The 18044-nt window shown below is 42.8% G+C and overlaps 1 protein-coding gene across 3 annotated transcripts in view; it reads left to right on the top strand.

Moving 5' to 3' along the window:
- The first annotated feature begins 2419 nt into the window (after positions 1-2419).
- The window catches only part of ILRUN (inflammation and lipid regulator with UBA-like and NBR1-like domains), a 106082-nt gene continuing 90457 nt past the window's right edge, over positions 2420-18044 (top strand). Inside the window, exon 1 of one of the 3 annotated variants that reach the window (XM_061397968.1) lies at positions 2420-2773. In XM_061397968.1, coding sequence (XP_061253952.1) covers positions 2616-2773 — 158 coding nt within the window. In that variant the 5' untranslated portion in view covers positions 2420-2615. The remainder of the gene's footprint in view (positions 2774-18044) is intronic. The other 2 variants (XM_061397967.1, XM_061397966.1) reach the window with 2 other exon arrangements.

Genomic DNA, 18044 nt, shown 5'->3' with positions numbered 1-18044 from the left:
ACTGCTTTAAGATAGCTCCCATCATGAACTGAAGTTCTGAGCCATTTGGGTCTCTTATTTGCAAGGATCTTTTTTGTATTATGTGGGCTGTTTAGGTATGAGCTGAGACCCTAGTACTGACTGAGTTGGCAAAGAACTTTTAATTTCCTTTGGGTCAGCATTCTAATAGCATCATCAGATTTCAATAACATTTTCTTCTTTAGATCCTTGGTCAACACAACTTTAATCCATGAATGTGCAAGTTAAAACAGTTCCTGGAAAAGTGTATACATTTAGAATTATTTTGTAATTTAAGGCCACATTGAAGTCAAAAGGGAACTGAAGCAGGATATAGTGGATAGAGTGCTAGACTGAGAATTTGTGTAATTACTAGCTGTGTCATTTCAGATTAATCAATTCTCTTCTCTCAGTTTCAATTCCTTTGTTTGTAGACAGTCTCACTTCCTTTCAGCTCTAAAGTTGGGATTTTTATAATCTTTCTGTGTTCTCATTCCATCATCCATAAGATTCAGACAGTAGGAGAAAAAAAATCATTGGAGAAAGGGTGGTCCCTTATTAAGAAAAGAGAAAGGACACATACTTCATATTGTAACAGAGGACAAGTAAGAGAAGTGAAGTAGAAGAGGGACCAGGTGAAGGAGTAATCCCTATCTCTTCATCTCCTCAAGATTATGGTCACAATATTAGTTACCATTTCTTGAGTGCTTCTTAGGGAGCAGGCAGGGTACTAAGTTTATATATTGTTAACTCTTTAATCCTTACAATAAACCACTCTGGACAAGCACCATGATTACCGATAACTGGCAGAATGAGAATTTTTCCCAAAGGTGTGGGACCTCAGAAACTTTTAAAACCTTTTAGTCTCATTTGATAGTAGGACAGAAGGAAGTAGAATCTTTCTGCCGTTCCAAAATCTCATGGCACCCTAGATGCTCAGTTCAGTTCAGTTGCTCAGTTGTGTCCGATTCTTTGCGACCCCATGAATTGCAGCACGCCAGGCTTCCCAGTCCATCACCAACTCCCGGAGTTCACTCAGACTCACGTCCATTGAGTCAGTGATGCCATCCAGCCATCTCATCCTCTGTCGTCCCCTTCTCCTCCTGCCCCTAATCCCTCCCAGCATCAGAGACTTTTCCAATGAGTCAACTCTTCTCATGAGGTGGCCAAAGTACTGGAGTTTCAGCTTTAGCATCAGTCCTTCTAAAGAACACCCAGGGCTGATCTCCTTCAGAATGGACTGGTTGGATCTCCTTGCAGTCCAAGGGACTCTCAAGAGTCTTCTCCAACACCACAGTTCAAAAGCATCACCCCAGTTGCTACTGGTCTCTTATTCTAGCTGTCTACTTGTTGAAATTGTTATGGAAAACATAGGAATGAAAGATAGTTTCTAGTTTTGCGGCTCTGTATTTTTGGACAAGGCATACAAACTTTCTGGTTCTTACTTTCCTTAAGACAGAGAGCCACTTAAAGGCAGGAGACCATTTCTTATTCATCCTTCCCCCATGGGGATGTAGGAGTGTCGGGCAAACGTGGTGAAAGAAGGAATGAAGACGGTGAAGAAGGTGAAAGAAGGTAGTCCCTATGCTTCCTTTCTTATTCTTTAGTTTTGAAATGGGGCCTTGATCAGGTACTATATGTACTATATGCACAGTAACACTTTGCTTTCTAAAAACGAAACAAGGCAGGTCACATTCTCATGACTTAAACTTTATTTTGAGAGGCTTGGTGTTGACGAGTGGGTGGAAGATTACATGCGGTGTTGGCACGGACCCGTGATTGCCGTTTGCACCGAGGCCTCCTTTACTTTCCGGAGACTGGAGACTACCGTTGCATAACAAAACAGCACCGGTGCCACCAAGTGTGTGGCCGGCAACCAACTATTCAGGGCATTATCCCTCTGCGAAAGCAGCTCTAGAAACTTAAGCAAACAAGCGCTTCCAGCGGGAGGGGCAAAGCCCTGGCTGCGAAGAAGAATGGGTCCTGCGTGCAATCTGGTACTTGGATCTCGTCCTGGTCTCTAGTTTCTTTCCCGACTTCAGTTTCCTCACCTCCAAAATGCTCACAAGGTCGTAGACCAAGACCCCCCAGCTTTCCCCCTGCTCCAGCCCGAGGGCTTAACTCCTCCTCCTCAGGGTAGGGGCGGGCCGAGAAAAAGGTCAGTCAGGGAGTCACCTCCCCGCGCCTCCTGGCCTTCCCCTTCCTCCTTCCTTCCGCCCGCCCCCTCGCCCCACCGTGGTGAGGTCACGCGGGGGACGTCACGGGGTTGTGACGCCACTGAGGGCGGGCCTCTGAGAGAGGAAGGGGCGGGGTCTAGGCAGGCGACGCTTGCGCAGTGGGCGCGGCGCGGGAGGAGGCGGAGGCGGCGGCGCAGCTAGAGGCGGCGGCGGCGGAGGCGGAGGCGGCGGCGCCGGGGGGGTGGGAGGGGGGGGAGCGCGAGAGCGAGTGAGCGGCTGAGAGAGTTTACCCCGATGAGGCGGTGAGAGGCCCGGGGCCTACCTCAGCGGAGCGGGCTCGCGGCGCCAGCTAGCAGCGGGCCCCCTCCCGGTCCCCGGGCCCGGCGGCGCGGCGGCTGCTTGGTTGTGAGGAGGCGGGGAAGCGAGTGTCCGGCCCCAGCCATGGAGGGTATGGACGTGGACCTGGACCCCGAGCTGATGCAGAAGTTCAGCTGCCTGGGCACCACGGACAAGGACGTGCTCATCTCCGAGTTTCAGCGGTTGCTCGGCTTCCAGCTCAACCCGGCCGGCTGCGCCTTCTTCCTGGACATGACCAACTGGTGAGCCGGCTCCGTCGCCGCGCCAGCCCCTGGCAGCGGCCTCGGGGCCCCGAGGGGAAGGGAAGGGACACCCGAGCTCGGCGGCAGGGCGGGCCGGGCGGGCTCTGAGGGACACCCCTCTCTCCAGGGGCGGGGAGGGCGTGTGGGGAGCCCTCGGGGCCTGGGAGGAATTAGGGGCCCGAGCAGGGCTAGAGGGGGACATAGGAGGAGAGTTGGGGGGCCACGGAGGGCTGGAGAGGCGGAAGGGAGGTGGGGGGGGGAGCTGGGGCTGAGGTTCCGAGGAGTGTTCTTAGCCGCCGAGGACCGTGGGAAGAGGAGGAAAAGGGCTTTAGCATCGAGGAACGGGGTCCACCTGGGAAGAAGGGGGCCGTGGTGTTGGCTAAAAGTAAAGCGGAAAATCCGAACTTGCGGAGTGGAAAAAAAGCTTGGGGTATGGAGTTAGAGGCTGAAGATGACGGGGGTTGAGGGGAAACTCTGTGAGAGAATTGGGTGCTATGGGCAGAACCTGGCGCACGGGTGAGACTTGGGAGTTAAGAATATTTGTGTGCGTCTCTCTTAAAGTGTATGTCTCCATTCGAGAACAGACAGGAAAAAGGGGAAAACTTTACAGGGAAGGACAAGTGAGTAGGGTAAGAAAGAGGACTTTCCGAAGAGCTGTGCCAGGGAAGGGGTGGGATCTACTAATGGAGGACCGGGCGTGCTAGACCCGGGGGGCAGGGTCTGGGGGGAAAAGTGAAGGAGAGGAGGTTATCCTGCGGGAGGGAACTTTTCTGATGGGATTGGAGCTCTGGGCCCCAGAGTGCGGGAAGGGAGAGGGGCTTCTCTCAGAGGCACTTACGGGAAAAAAAATGCTGGGTTGTTAGCCGTTTGGGAAAATGGAGAACTTGACTTTTTGGCCTGGAGTCTTCTTGTAGAAGACTGATTTGGGACAGAGGGCCGTGATAACTTCGACTACAGAGGTGTTTCTTGGTTTTGGGTGGAGCACTTGCTGTTTCTGGTAAGCAAGGTTTCCCCCTTGTTCTCTGAGGAGGGCTTGTCGAGTTCACTCTAGGTGAGTGATGAAGTGGAGACCAGTAGACTTCCTTTGAAAGGATTTCAGGTGAAGTAGCTCATCTTTCTTTGGTCAGAAAGCCATAAGATGATTGCCCTTTGCTCTCTGTGTTGGGCACTCAGTCCCCTGGCATGTGGAATCTTGTTTCTTTTGGCATGACTTGCAGAGCCAGGCTCCCCTTTATTCCGTGTCTACTTGATGCCTCAAGCAATGCCAGAAAAAGAGTTTGTAAGCTTTGTCTTTATCGCCTTTCTCATGCAACCCTATCCTGAGTGGTGCTCATCGTATAAATGAGAGTTTTGTAGCTGTGGTGGCTCCAAAGGTGATGTGTGAATATTTTTGTGTGTAACATCATTGGTGGTTCCTGTTGTTTTATCATTAAAGTTGATATAGTAAGAGTGGGGTTGACTTCCTAGGTGTTTAGAAGTATTTCTTTTTTTTTTTTTTTTTAGAAGTATTTCTGATCCCCACTTTTATGTCCAACAGGGACTACAGCTTCCAGTCGTTTTCTGAGCACCAGCCTGTGTGTTTAATAGAGAGTGGCATGGGTTCTTGGAAACATTGAGCAGAGGTATTACCCTGGTGAAATTTGGAAGTAAAGCTATGTCTTGAGGAGGGTTGTGCCCTTGCCTGCCTGCTTCCCACCCCCAGGTCCTTTTCTTCCTGTTTACACTAGTTCAGCATAGGAAACTTGGCATATTGTTGCTGCCAGTTTGGTAGAAATCATTATTTCTCCCTACCCTCTTGTGAGTTGTACCATTTAAATCCTGCCCTAATAAGTTTTTAGTTTTTTAGAGTCAGTATTTATTAGTCCAATTATTATGGCTACAAAGACAGTGTAATGAATTTTATATGCTTGAGGTATATGTGTTTAACGTCTAAGATTGTTTTTAAGTGGTGTGAAAGGTGAGGCTCAGTGCGGATAAGAAAAAAAAATTATGGTTGCATTATAAAAATTTTATTTGAATTTTATCTAAAAATTATTAAGCTTAGTGACAGAGTAGCATGTGTTCTGAGAAGATGTTATCTCTGTGTAAAACAAGGTGTGATACATTTCTGAGCGAAGGAGTGAGCCATTAAAAATGTATTCTGGTTCTAAAGCAGTTAGAAGTCAGTAGCTTCTTAAGAATCCAGACTGTGAAGTGATAACTCAGCTGTAAGTACATTACCTATTTTTTTGACTGTGGAAGTCATATGTTATTTATTTTCTTTGATTATAAAGTGAAAAATCTGTGAACGAAAGGAAGTAAGGGTTGTTATTCTTTTTCCAATGAAAGCAGTTAGCGTCATAATCCAGTATTGTGTTTTGATTCCAGTGTTGACCTGGCTAAATTTGCCTTGTTAGATTTTTATTTTAAACAAATACTAATTATAATTAATAAATTCTAGCTAAAATAAAATACATGAATGCATACTTAGTCAAAATATTTGTGTGTTAAATATCTAAAGTCTAGAAATGTATTGTTTTTAAGCGTCATTTAGTGTCTGACTTTGAAAACTTCTGAGAGAGTCCTGATACAGGTTGCCAAAACTTCTCTCAAATTGCTGTGGTTAACCTGTTGAGTTTGAGATGAATAACCTCTGACTTCCTAAGTGCCTGTTTTGGGTTGTAATAAATAACCGCCATTCAGTTGTCTAGTGATGGTTTAAAAAAATGTGGTAAAATAAAAATAAAAGTTTTAAAATGAAGGCTTAAAATGAGTCTTCTAAAATGAAACCCTATTTGGAAAGACAATGTATTTGTTTTCAAAAGTAAGAATTTATTTTCTGTTGTTAAGCAGCAACTTTTTAAGAAACTGTTGAAAACTGACAAAATTGAATGTTTTGGCCTTATAAATTACCTACCCTGCACACAGATTTTTTTTAGTCTTAGGTTGGATGTGTACTATGTAGGTATTTCTTCTTAATTTAGAACCCAGTATTATTTCAGTTTTGTACTGTTTATACCTGAGCTGGCAGCCATGTTGCCAGAGATTGGTGGAACTGCCTCTTAACAAAAGTAGTCAATTTTCAGTTCCTGAGTATCTAAAGTACATAAATGGTATTGTGAAGGAACCCAGTATCTGCAGCAAAACTGAGATGATTTGTATATTAGAATAACGTTGTATAGGTGAATGTCTTCTAAAGACAGTATTAGGCTGTGAGTATAGAACTTGGAATTCTGAAACTGGAAGCTGGCTTAAGATTCTCTGGTTCATTCCAGTTTTTCCTGTAAGATTGCATTTAACTCTTCCAGGTAGCTTATTCTTGAATCCTCAAGGGCAGAGATTTGCATGGTACCTTATTATAGTGTTTAATTACCTTGCTAGTTAGAATTATGTCAAAACTAAATCTTTCTTCCTGTAAGTTAAGCTTTTTCATTTGTTTGTGTCCTCCTTGGAGATGAATATCTAATAAACACCTTCCTTAAAAGATCAGAAAGCCTCTATTAATACAAATCACTAGAAGTTTTCAACCATACATAATTTAAAAATATTCAATTTAATGGTTTCTCATCCTTTAATGTAATCTGATAGATTTATTTTTTCCCCAACAAAAACCAACAGGATTGAGAGCGGAGTTTAATTGTGGTGTGATATACATAATATAAAATTTACCATTTTTAATCAGTTTTAAATGTACAGTTTAGTGCAGCATAAGATTTTAAATTCAGTTGTGTTCCCTCTAAGTCATTTGTCTCTGTTGTGTTTTCAAGGTGAGTTATTCTTTAGCATTTGTGACAAGAGGCGAATAACACTTCTAGGTTAAAAGAGGACATTAACGTGAAAGTTATTTCTCATTATGTGTGCATGCTAAGTCGCTTCAGTTGTTTTCAACTTTTTGCGACCCCATGGATAGACCACTGGGCTCCTCCGTCCATAGGATTCTCCAGGCAAGAATCCTGGAGTGGGTTGCCATTTCTACTCCAGGGTATCTTCCAGACGCTGAGATCGAACATGCGTCTCTCGTGTCTCCTGCGTTAGGAGGTAGGTTCTTTACCATTAGGGCCACCTGAGAAAGCCCTATTTCTCATTATAGAGATAAGTTCATTATCTTTGACGAGCATGTACACAGTGTTGGTTGTTCTGTCCCTCCTGTTCATTTGGCTAGCCTTCCCTGGTGGCCAGTGGTTAGACTCCACCTGCCAATGCAGGAGACGTGGGTTTCATGCCTGGGTCAGGAGGATCCCCTGGAGAAGGAAATGGCAACCTGCTCCAGTATTCTTGCCTGGAAAATCCCATGGACCTAGAGAAGCCTGGCAGACTACAGTCTGTAGGGTCTCACAAGATCAGGACATGACCTAGCAACTAAATAACAGCATTCATTAGGCTAGTGCTTTGCAGTTTGGGTGTTGCAACATCCTAGGTTACCTACAGGTATCTTCAGGAAGCAGTGTTTATTTTTTGGAAGACTGCATGCACCCATTATGGATGGAACAGATGTTTCTTAAGAAAAATAACTCAGGGAAAAACATTTTTGTTAAATAATGTCCTGTAGACTTTCAGCTTTGTCAGAGGTACCGTTCTGGGTAACAGGAAGGTATAACCGCTGTGCAATGAAGTGGAATCAGAAGCTAGAGTTGAAAATCAGGTGTACTCTGGTCTCACCATGCCTCCCCTGCCTGATCGAGATCCGTTTCTCAGTCACATGTATGCTAAATGAGTTTCTGATGCACTTGCTGGTGTATACGTATGAATCTAGACGTCCCTTTATGACGGATTAAAACTTGTTAATGATGGTTTCCTTTAAAAATGTGTGCCAAGCAGCAGCTTTAGGATCAGTAGGAAAGGTTGCATAACGTGATAGAGTGTTGTCCACGCTCTTGCATTTTTAAGAAGATTGGGAGTTCTTGCTTTGGGCTTTCTTCCCCACTAAAAGGTTGGGACTCTGGGTATAGTATAAAATAGTTTGCAAATGGTACATCCAGGCTCCTTTTAGTTTTAAAAGGAGGATGGTAAAAGCTACCTTGTTGTCCTGTACTGTTCAGTTGCTGTGAGACTTGCATTTCTGATTATATATCAAGTCAGAACTAGTCTCCATTATAGCTAGGGTGGGTAGAGGTGTTTCTTTACCACCTCTTATCTTCCGACTCCCCACTCCAATTTGTTTAGCATATAACAGCAAAAACTCAACCTGACAGTATTTATTTATTTATTGGCCACATGACTTGTGGGATCTTAGTGCCCTGACCAGGGACTGAATCTGGGCGCCGAGTCCTGACCACTGGACTACCAAAGAATTCCCTCAACCAGACAGTATTTAAACAAATGTATTTTGGATGGACCCCTGGTAGATGGTGTAATACAAAGCAGGAGACAGCCTCTATTATCATTTGCTCTCTAGTAGAGAAAGAACATGCCTGAAACTAAGAGAGAAAAAGCTTGGGGACAATAAGGAAGAAACATTTATATATTGATGCTGAATTAACAGAGGAAAGCTTCAGAACTGGTAGGGATGGACTGAATCAGACAGAACCAGCGATTCACAAATATTGACTGCTCACTATGGGCAGATTTCTTAGAAGGTTTGACATGGCTGGGGGATTTGAACTGATGGAAAAGTTGTGTCATGTTAGGTTTCCTGAATGAAACCAGGAAGGAGCAAGTGGAACGGAGCTGTCTGGATGATTGGCTTGGCAAGAATGTGGTTAATGGGATCAGAAGTGAACAAGAGCTGGAGCTTATTTTTATTTTTGCTTTGGAATATTGTTGATTTTTTAAAAATTGCGGTGAAATTGACTTAAAATCGAACCATGGTAAAGTGAACAATTTGAGTGGCAATTAGTGTCTTCATAATGTGCAACCATACCTTTATCTAGCTGAAACATTTCCATCACTCCAGAAGGAAACCCCACACCCACTAAGAAGTTGCTTCCTATTCCTTTCTCCACCCAGCCTCTGGCAGTCTGAATTCTTTCTCTATGGATGTACCTATTCTGGATATTTCATATAAATGGAATCAAAATATTTTTCCTTTTTGTGTGTGACTTCTTTCAGACTTCATCTGTGTTGTGTCTAATATCCATCAGTACTTCATTCCTTCTAATGGCTATGTGGCTTCCCTTGTAGCTCAGTTGGTAAAGAATTTGCCTGAATACAAGAGACTTGGGTTTGATTCCTGGGTTGGGAAGATCCCCTGGAGAAGGAAATGGCAACCCACTCCAGTACTCTTGTCTGGAGAATCCCATGGACAGAGGAGCCTGGCAGGCTACAGTCCATGGGGTTGCAAGAGTCAGACACAACTTAGTAACCAAACCACTAAATGGCTGTGTAATATTCCATTGTATGTATATAAATGCAGTTTGTCTGTTCATCTGTTGGTGGACATTTTGAGCCATTTCCACCTTTTGGCTATTGTGAATATGTGAATATGTGCTATGAGTATGAGTTTTGATGTATTTGTTTGAGTACTTGTTTTCAGTTCTTTGGGTATATACATAGTTGAATTGCTGGGTGATATGGTAATTCTATGTTTAACTTTCTGAGGAGCCACCAAATTATTTTCCACAGTGGCTGAGTCATTTATTAGGTTGGTGAAAAAGTAATTGGAGTTTCAGACTGTCTAGACTCAAACACATCTTTATTAATCAAAATAGGAACCACTACAATCAACACATTGTTGCCAATGAGAAACAAGTTTGTTTTTAAGTTTGTAACCATCTGAGCTTCAGGATTCAATGAACTCTTGGAAAGCATTTTCTGCCTCCTGCTGGTTGTTACATTTTCCCTGTAACAAGTTGTTGAGATGCTTGAAGTGGTAGTCCCTTGGTGAGAGGTTGGTGAGAGGTCAGATGACAGATGAGGCAGAACTTCGTGGCCCAGTTCATTCAACTTTTGAAGTGTTGGTTGTGTGACCTGTGGTCAGGCGTTGTCATGAAGAATTGGGCCCTTTCTGTTGACCTAAGACTGGCTGTAGGTGTTGCAGTTTTCAGTACATCTCATCCATTTGCTGATCATACGTCTCTACTTCTCAAATGTAATGGTTTTGCCAGGATTCAGAAAGCTGTAGTGGATCAGACTGGCAGCAGACCACCAAGCAGTGACCATGACCTTTTTTTGGTGCAAGTTTGGCGTTGGAGCTTCTTCTCTCTCCCAAGCATGAGCCGATCATCAACAGTTGTATACAATCCACTTTAAAAAAATTTTTATTTATGTATTTTTTTGCCTGTGCTGGGTCTTCATTGCTGTGTTGGCTCTTCTTTCGTTGTGGCAAGCGGGGGCTTCTCTCTACTTGTGGTGCAAGGGCTTCTCATTGCAGTGGCTTCTTTAGTTGGGGAGCATGGACTCTAGTGTGCACGGGCTTCAGTGGTTGCAGCACGTGGGTTCAGTAGTTGGGGCTCCCAGGCTCTAGAGCACGGGCTCAATGGTTGTGGTGCATAGGCTTAGTTGCTCCCCAACATGTGTGGGATCTTCCTGGACCAGGGATCGAACCTGTGTTTCCTGCTTTTGCAGATGGATTCTTTACCACTGAGCCACCAGGGAAGCCCTAGAATTCACTTTTCATCGCATGTCACAATCTGAGAAATGGTTCATTGTTGCATAGAATAAGAGAAGACACTTCAAAACACTGAATTTTTTATTTGGGGCAGCTCAGTTCAGTTTCAGTTCAGTCGCTCAGTTGTGTCCGACTCCTCGCGACCCTGTGAATCACAGCAGGCCAGGCCTCCTTGTCCATCACCAACTCCCAGAGTTCACTCAGACTCACGTCCATCGAGTCAGTGTTGCCATCCAGCCATCTCATCCTCTGTCGTCCCCTTCTCCTCCTGCCCCCAATCCCTCCCAGCATCAGAGTCTTTTCCAATGAGTCAACTCTTTGCATGAGGTGGCCAAAGTACTGGAGTTTCAGCTTCAGCATCATTCCCTCCAAAGAAATCCCAGGGCTGATCTCCTTCAGAATGGACTGGTTGGATCTCCTTGCAGTCCAAGGGACTCTCAAGAGTCTTCTCCAACACCACAGTTCAGAAGCATCAATGCTTCGGCGCTCAGCCTTCTTCTTCACAGTCCAACTCTCACATCCATACATGACCACTGGAAAAACCATAGCCTTGACTAGACGGACCTTTGTTGGCAAAGTAAAGTCTCTGCTTTTGAATATGCTATCTAGGTTGGTCATAACTTTTCTTCCAAAGAGTAAGCGTCTTTTAATTTCATGGCTGCAGTCACCATCTGCAGTGATTTTGGAGCCCAAAAAACTAAAGTCTGACACTGTTTCCACTGTTTCCCCATCTTTTCCCCACGAAGTGATGGGACCAGATGCCATGATCTTTGTTTTCTGAATGTTGAGCTTTAAGCCAACTTTTTCACTCTCCACTTTCACTTTCATCAAGAGGCTTTTGAGTTCCTCTTCACTTTCTGCCATAAGGGTGGTGTCATCTGCATATCTGAGGTTATTGATATTTCTCCCGGCAATCTTGGGGCAGCTCAAGGGGCACTCATTTACCGAGCTTTTTCACCTTTTCAGTTTGCTTCAAATGTCAAACGACCATGGAGTGTTCGACAGCAACTTCTCCTGTAGTTGTAAGAGAATCAGCTTTGGTCTCTGAGTTGTCACTGTCATCTTCTGATGGCTGGCTGCTGTGCCCCTCGTCTTCAAGGCTCTCCTGCTGCCTTTGCGCTACTTCTTGAACCGCCACTGCACTGTGTGTGTGTTCGCAGTTCCTGGGCCACGTGCACTGTTGATGTTGAGAGTTGTCTCCACTGTTTTATGACCCATATTGAACTTGAATAAGAAAATCACTTGACTTTGCTTTTTGTCTAACATCATTTCCGTAGTCTAAAATAAATGTAAAATAAACAGCAAGTCATTAGCAAGAAAAGTGAAGCGAGAAATGTGCATTAAACATAACCACATTTATTTAAGAATGTATTCCAATATCAAACATCAAAATTCAACAGAGCAAAACCGCAGTTACTTTTGCAGCAATCTGATACATTCCCCTAGCAAGGTTGAGGGTCTGTTCCAATTTTTGTACAAACTTGCTAACACTTGTATGCCATTTTTATATTAAAGTGAGTCTAAAGAGATGCCTCATTGTGAGATTGATTTGCATTTCTCTGATTACTCATCATATTGAATGTCTTTTTATATGTTTGTTGGCCATTTATATCTTTATTGGTGAAACATCTGTTCAGGTCCTTTGCTGGTTTTCTAACTGGACTGTCTTTTTATTGTTCGGTTGTAAGAGTTCTTATAGACCCTTATCAGATATGATTTACAAATATTTTCTCCAGTTCTGTGGATTGTCTTTTAAATTTTCTTGTTAATGTCCTTTGGTGCATAAATGTTTTTAATTTTAATGAGGTCAAGTTTAATTTTTTGTTGCTGCTTGCGCTTTTGGTGTTACAGCTAATAATTCATTGCTTATCCAAGATCTTGAAGATTTACCTCTGTTTTTTTTCTAAGAATCTTACGGTTTCAGTTCTTATATTTAGGTCACTGATCTATTTTTAGTTAATTTTTGCATTTTGTTGAGGTAGGAGTCCATCTTTATTCTGTAGTTTAATTTTGTCATATCATATGCTCTGGAACTGGCTTCTCATTGACTCTGCACTAAATATACCCTTTACTTTTATTTAGTATGTACTTTACTATCTTTAGACTTCCCTGGTGGCTCAGACGGTAAAGCGTCTGTCTACAATGCGGGAGACCGGGGTTCGATCCCTGGGTTGGAAAGATCCCTTGGAGAAGGAAATGGCAATCCACTCCAGTACCATTGCCTGGAAAATCCCATGGACAGAGGACCCTGGTAGGCTACAGTCCATGGAGTCGCAGAGAGTCGGACACGACTGAGTGACTTCACATTCATGCACATTCATTCATTTACTGTCTTTGCCCGCCACTGAAAATTGGTCAAGAAAAGTGTGCACGGTTTTCTGTTTGGGGAAAAAATGTATCATGTTCTATCGGCACCCAAACTAAATGTGTGTTGAAAAGATCAGTCCCTTCTAGCCCACCCCAGTCTTTCCACTTTTTCTGACTTTTCTCTGTTCTGTTAACAGCCCCAGTGGTCTTGCAGACAGAAGCCTCAAACTGACTTATTTCCTGTGCCCTCTCCTTCCTGAACACCCCAGATCATTTGCCAAATCCAGTTCATTTCCACTCTGCAGTGCACGTCCCAACTGTCTTTTTTCCATTCTCCTTGGCATCACTTTAGTTGATAGATTATATTACCACTTTAACAGGGTAACATTGGAATAGTCTCCAAACTGGTGTTTTGCACCAGGCTCTCCTCCTCCAGTCCGTTTTGTGGATATCCCAGTACTAGGTCAGTCTTTCTGAATCACAGCTTTGATCAGGGCCCTTCCTTTTTCAGAAACCTTTAGGCTTGGTTGCCGGCCAGGTAGAGAGAAGAGAGCTTTTAGCTTGACTTTTAGGACTCTCCTTAGAGTGATCCAGCGGGCATGTCTTTTGTGATGGATATTGTGCTCCTCTCCTGGTGGGCTGCCGTCTTTGGGTTCGCATAGACTCGGACACGACTGGAGCGACTTAGCAGCAGCAACAGCAGCTGCCCCTTTCAAGCTGGCCGCCTGCTGATTTGCCACACATGCTTTGGCTTTTCCAACTTTTGACTTTTTTCTTCTACCTAGAATGCTATTATTTCCTCTTTATACCTCATGAAATCCTTTTTTTTTTAATTGGGACATTAATTCTTGGTAGTGCTGTCTTCTCTGAACTCCACTCTTGCCTTTTTACTAACATCATGTACGATTCTTTGCAACACACAGATATCATATATAGTACACACCCTGGAGATAAACATGTCCCCTAACAGCCTTTGTTTCTCCCTAAGCAGCCGATGCAATGCTGTGTATGTGTAGGTGCTCAATAAATACTTGTTAAAGTACTAATAAATACCTGCCTGAAGGTAGATGAGAGTAAATATTTCATTTGTATGGAAGTCTTGAAGTCTAGTGCTGTTAGAAGAAACAAGTTCTATAAACTAAGCTTCCTTTCAGGCTTTTTTGTTTGTAGGTTTAATTTGGGTGTACATGACATGAAAGCAAATTAAAATTTAAGTAGCCAACAAAAATATCATTTCTGGAAGAAATTTGAACCCTCTACAGGTTGGTTCCACCATATTATATATCTGCCTTTCCAGGCCTGTCTGCTTGTACTAAATATCCTTTGTAATCAGTTTATGAGAGAATGTGTTATTCAAAACTAGGTAACATTTGTAGTTATGTAGATATGAATGGGGAAAGTATTCTGTAAACTTTCTAAAGTTCTCTTGGATCTGTGCCATTATATGTATATTTTCAAAGCTTTTATTTTTAGCTGTGCTCTTCGTTGCAGTGTGCACGGAGCGTCTCGTTGTAGTGGCTTCTCGTTGCAGCCTGAGGGCTCTAGAGCGTGGGTTTCAGGAGTTGCAGTTCCTGGGTTCTAGAGCACAGGCTCAGTACTTAGAGGCACACGGGTCTAGTTGCTTCACGCATGTGGGATCTTCCTGGACCAGGGATCGAACCCATGGCTCCTGCATTCACAGGCAGTTCACCACTGAGCCATCAGGGAAGCCCTTCCATTATGTTTTATTGAGGAAAAACTTAAAAAGCATTATAAGCAGGTAGCAAGCAGGGTGGTGCTGGTGATGGTTTAGTCGCTCAGTCGTGTCTGACTCTTGCGACCCCATGGACTGTAGCCCGCCAGGCTTCTCTGTCCATGGATTTCCCAGGCAAGAATACTGGAGTGGGTCGCCATTTCCTTCTCCAGGGGATCTTCTTCACCCAGGGATCAAACTGTGTCTCCTGCATTGGCAGGTGGATTCTTTACCACTGGCCCACCAGGGAAGTTCATATATTTGTATATACATATAAAAAGTTAAATGTGTATAAAAATTTTTCATAGTGGGATTGCTATTTGAATAATAATTCTTCCTATCCAGAGTAGTGAGTACCATATCTCTTGCACCTCTTTAGCTTCAGTGGGTACTGAATTAGCTGTCAAAGTACTTGGATAGGCTGATCAAATAGATACTCTTTTTAAATTGACAGGGCAATAGTGAAATTAATACATTGTAAATCGACTATACTTCAGTAAGAAAAAACACACAGTAAAAACCAACAGAAAGCAGCAGCAACAAAAAAACCCCATGCATTGGTGGATTTGGTCTCTTCAAATATAGTAGAATTCCTTCACTGTATTAACAGATTCTCATCTAGTGATTCCATGTTAAACCTTTGTTTTGGTGTATTAAGAGCAAAATATGTAAGTCAAACATCTAGTAGTGTGCTTGACTGAATTTACTCATGAGGTATTGTCAGAGAACACACTTCATAATTTGAACTTTTTAGGGACCCAAAACTCACCGAAGAGGTTTAGCTCTTTTTTAAAATTTGTATTATTTGTTTTACCTTTGGCTGCGCCCGGGCTTTCTCTAGTCTGGGTGTGCGGGCTTCTTGGGGTGGCTTCTCTTGTTGCGGAGCCTGGGCTCTAGGGCGCAGGGCCTCAGGAGTTTTAACTCGCAGGCTCTAGGGCACAAACTCAGCAGCTGGGGCGCATGGGCTTTGTTGTTCGGCAGCACGTGTAATCTTCCCAGAGCAGGATCAAACCGCCTGGCGCCTGGCGGGTGGATTCTCAACCACTGGACCACCAGGGAAGTCTGAGACTTAACTTGTTATTAAGCCACCTTGTGCAAATGACACTAATACATTTTTTGCTTGGTGGAAGGGTAACTGATTTTGTAAGTGATTTTCTAATGATTTGTTAATGTGTGAGAGGAGTAGCAGTTTATTCTAAATATGAAACTCAACCCCATTGAATTTACTGTGTACTGGGTTTGAAAAGACTCACTTTAAAAATGAACAGTTGTGTTTTCTTAAAATGTGTGAGCCTGGAGTCTTCAGTGTGTTTCCAGGAGTTGGAACTTGACTTACTGTGCTTGAGGTCAGTGATTCATAGCCTATTGTGCAGCAACAGCTTACTAATGATTGATTGAATGGTACAATCGTGTGCTTCTAAATGCTTTTCAGTGTTTTATCTTCTAAAGTAAATTTTGCTTTTTAATTAAAAAAAAAAATACTTTGACAACTGGCTTTGAGTAGTGGAAATCATTAGCTGATGGATGCAGTTTGCATACAACTGTAACTGGGAACTGCTGCCTTTTTATTTTAAAATTTAATAATAATAATTTTATTATGGCATAAATCTTGTTACATATAAGCTAGGAAGTACCAAAAAGAAAAAAATAAGCCATACTCATAGGACTCAGAAATAAACAGTTTTAACCTTTTGATATATATCCTTCTAATACTACTGTGTTTGTGCCTGTGTTTGCATTACAGAAGTGGAGTATTTGCTATATTCTGGGTATCGTTTTAAGTGATTAAGCTTAATATATAATTTAATGTTCATAAAAATTCTAAGAGGTAAATACTGTTACCCTTATTTTACAGAAAGTAAGAGACTGAGTAAGGTTAAAGAGGTTACCTAAAGTTGTGTGGGTAATAAATAGTGGGATTAAAATATAAGCAGCTGGGACCAGACTTCTGTGCTCCTGATTGTTGTGTTTTACACACTATACAGGTTTCTGGGACTGCCATAACAAATTACCGGAAACTAGGTGGCTTAAAACAAATTTATTCTCTTACTCTGGAGGCTGGAAGTCTGAATTTAGGGCATCCCCAGGGTCATGCCCCCTTGAAAGGTTCTTAGGGAAGAATTCTTCCTTACCTCTTCTTAGCTTCTGATAGCTCCTGGCATTTCTTGGTATTCCTTGGCTGGTAGTTGCCTCAGTCCCGTTTCTTTCTCAGTAGTCTTATGACCTTTTTCTGTACATGGTAACCCACACCGGTATTCTTACCTGGGAAATCCCATGGACAGAAGAGCCTGGTGGGGTACAGTCCATGGGGTCACAGAAGAGTCAGACACAACTTGGCAACTAAACAAGAAAATCTATTATGACTACATCTACAAAGATTATGGTTCTGAGAGTCTGGGAGGACATGAATTCAGGGGGATACCCTTCAACCCATATACACACTATTTGTAATCTGTTTTCACTTAAAAACTCTCTTATTATGGGACTTCCCTCGTGGTCCAGTGGCTAAGAATCTGCCTTGCAATACAGGATATGGGGGTTCAATCTGTGGTCAGGGAACTAAGATCCCCCGTGCCACAGGGCAGCTAAGCCCATTTGCCCAGCTACTGAGCCTGCATACTGCAACTAAGACACAGCACAGCCAAATAAATAAACAAAACAGTCAGACAACAGCAACAACAACAACGTCTTGTGACCATTTCTTCATTCTTAATAAGATTCTACATTTTTTTAAATAGTTTTTTTTATGGGATCATTTTCAACGTCTTTATTGAATTTGTCTCGATATTGCTTCTGTTTTGGGCTTTTGGCCCCGAGGCATGTGGAATCTTAGCTCTCCACCGGGGATTGAACCCACACCCCTGCTTTGGAAGACAAAGTCTTAGCCATTGAACTGCCAGAGAAGCCCTTATACTTTATTTTTAAAGGCTTCACAATATTCCTTTACCTGTATATAGAAACTTGCCCCTGCTCAATGCTTTAAAAGAAACGTTGACATGTTATTAGTGTGGACTTTAGGCCAAGCCGTTTTAGGTCCATCATTCACCTTGGTTGTCAAGACTCTACTGGGAGAGCAGGATGTATTGGTGTACCATTTCATATATAGAGGTCTTATCCCTGTCATGCTTTAAAATACACACACACACAGGGAATCACACTGTGCATAACTGTTCTTAAGTTAGCTTAACTTCACAATGTGTACCATCTTTTTTTTTTTTTTTAATGGATGCATGGTATTCAGTTGTGGCTGACCACATTTTGTTTAGCTACTTTCTTATTGATGGACAGGTACTTGGTTTTGTAAAGTTACTTTGGTATTAGGTGTCTTAATACAAACTTGCGGATGCAGTCCTTGAAGTGGGATTGCTGGGGCTAGGTGTGTGGGCAGTTTAAATTTTGATGGGTAGTATCAAATTCACTTCAAGAGTATTGTATCAATATTTATTTTTACTACATACAAGGAGTGCCTGTTTTGCCACCCTCTTAGCAATGGAAGAATAGTGTTTTACCTGTTGCTGGTCTGATAGGATAAATATGTATTCTGGTTAACTTGTATTGCTGTAATTCTGAGTGAGGTGGGACATCTTCCTTTATCCTTATTGGCCATTTGTATTCCCCCCAGCTTGACTGGAGCCATTTATATTGTTCTGTGGCTCGTGTGTGTTTTCCACCTCAAACAGTTGTTACTGTTTGGTTTTTTTTTATTA

This window comes from Bos javanicus, chromosome 23 (assembly GCF_032452875.1).
Source record: "Bos javanicus breed banteng chromosome 23, ARS-OSU_banteng_1.0, whole genome shotgun sequence".
NCBI classification, from domain to species: domain Eukaryota; kingdom Metazoa; phylum Chordata; class Mammalia; order Artiodactyla; family Bovidae; genus Bos; species Bos javanicus.
This window is presented reverse-complemented; position numbering and strand designations above follow the sequence as displayed.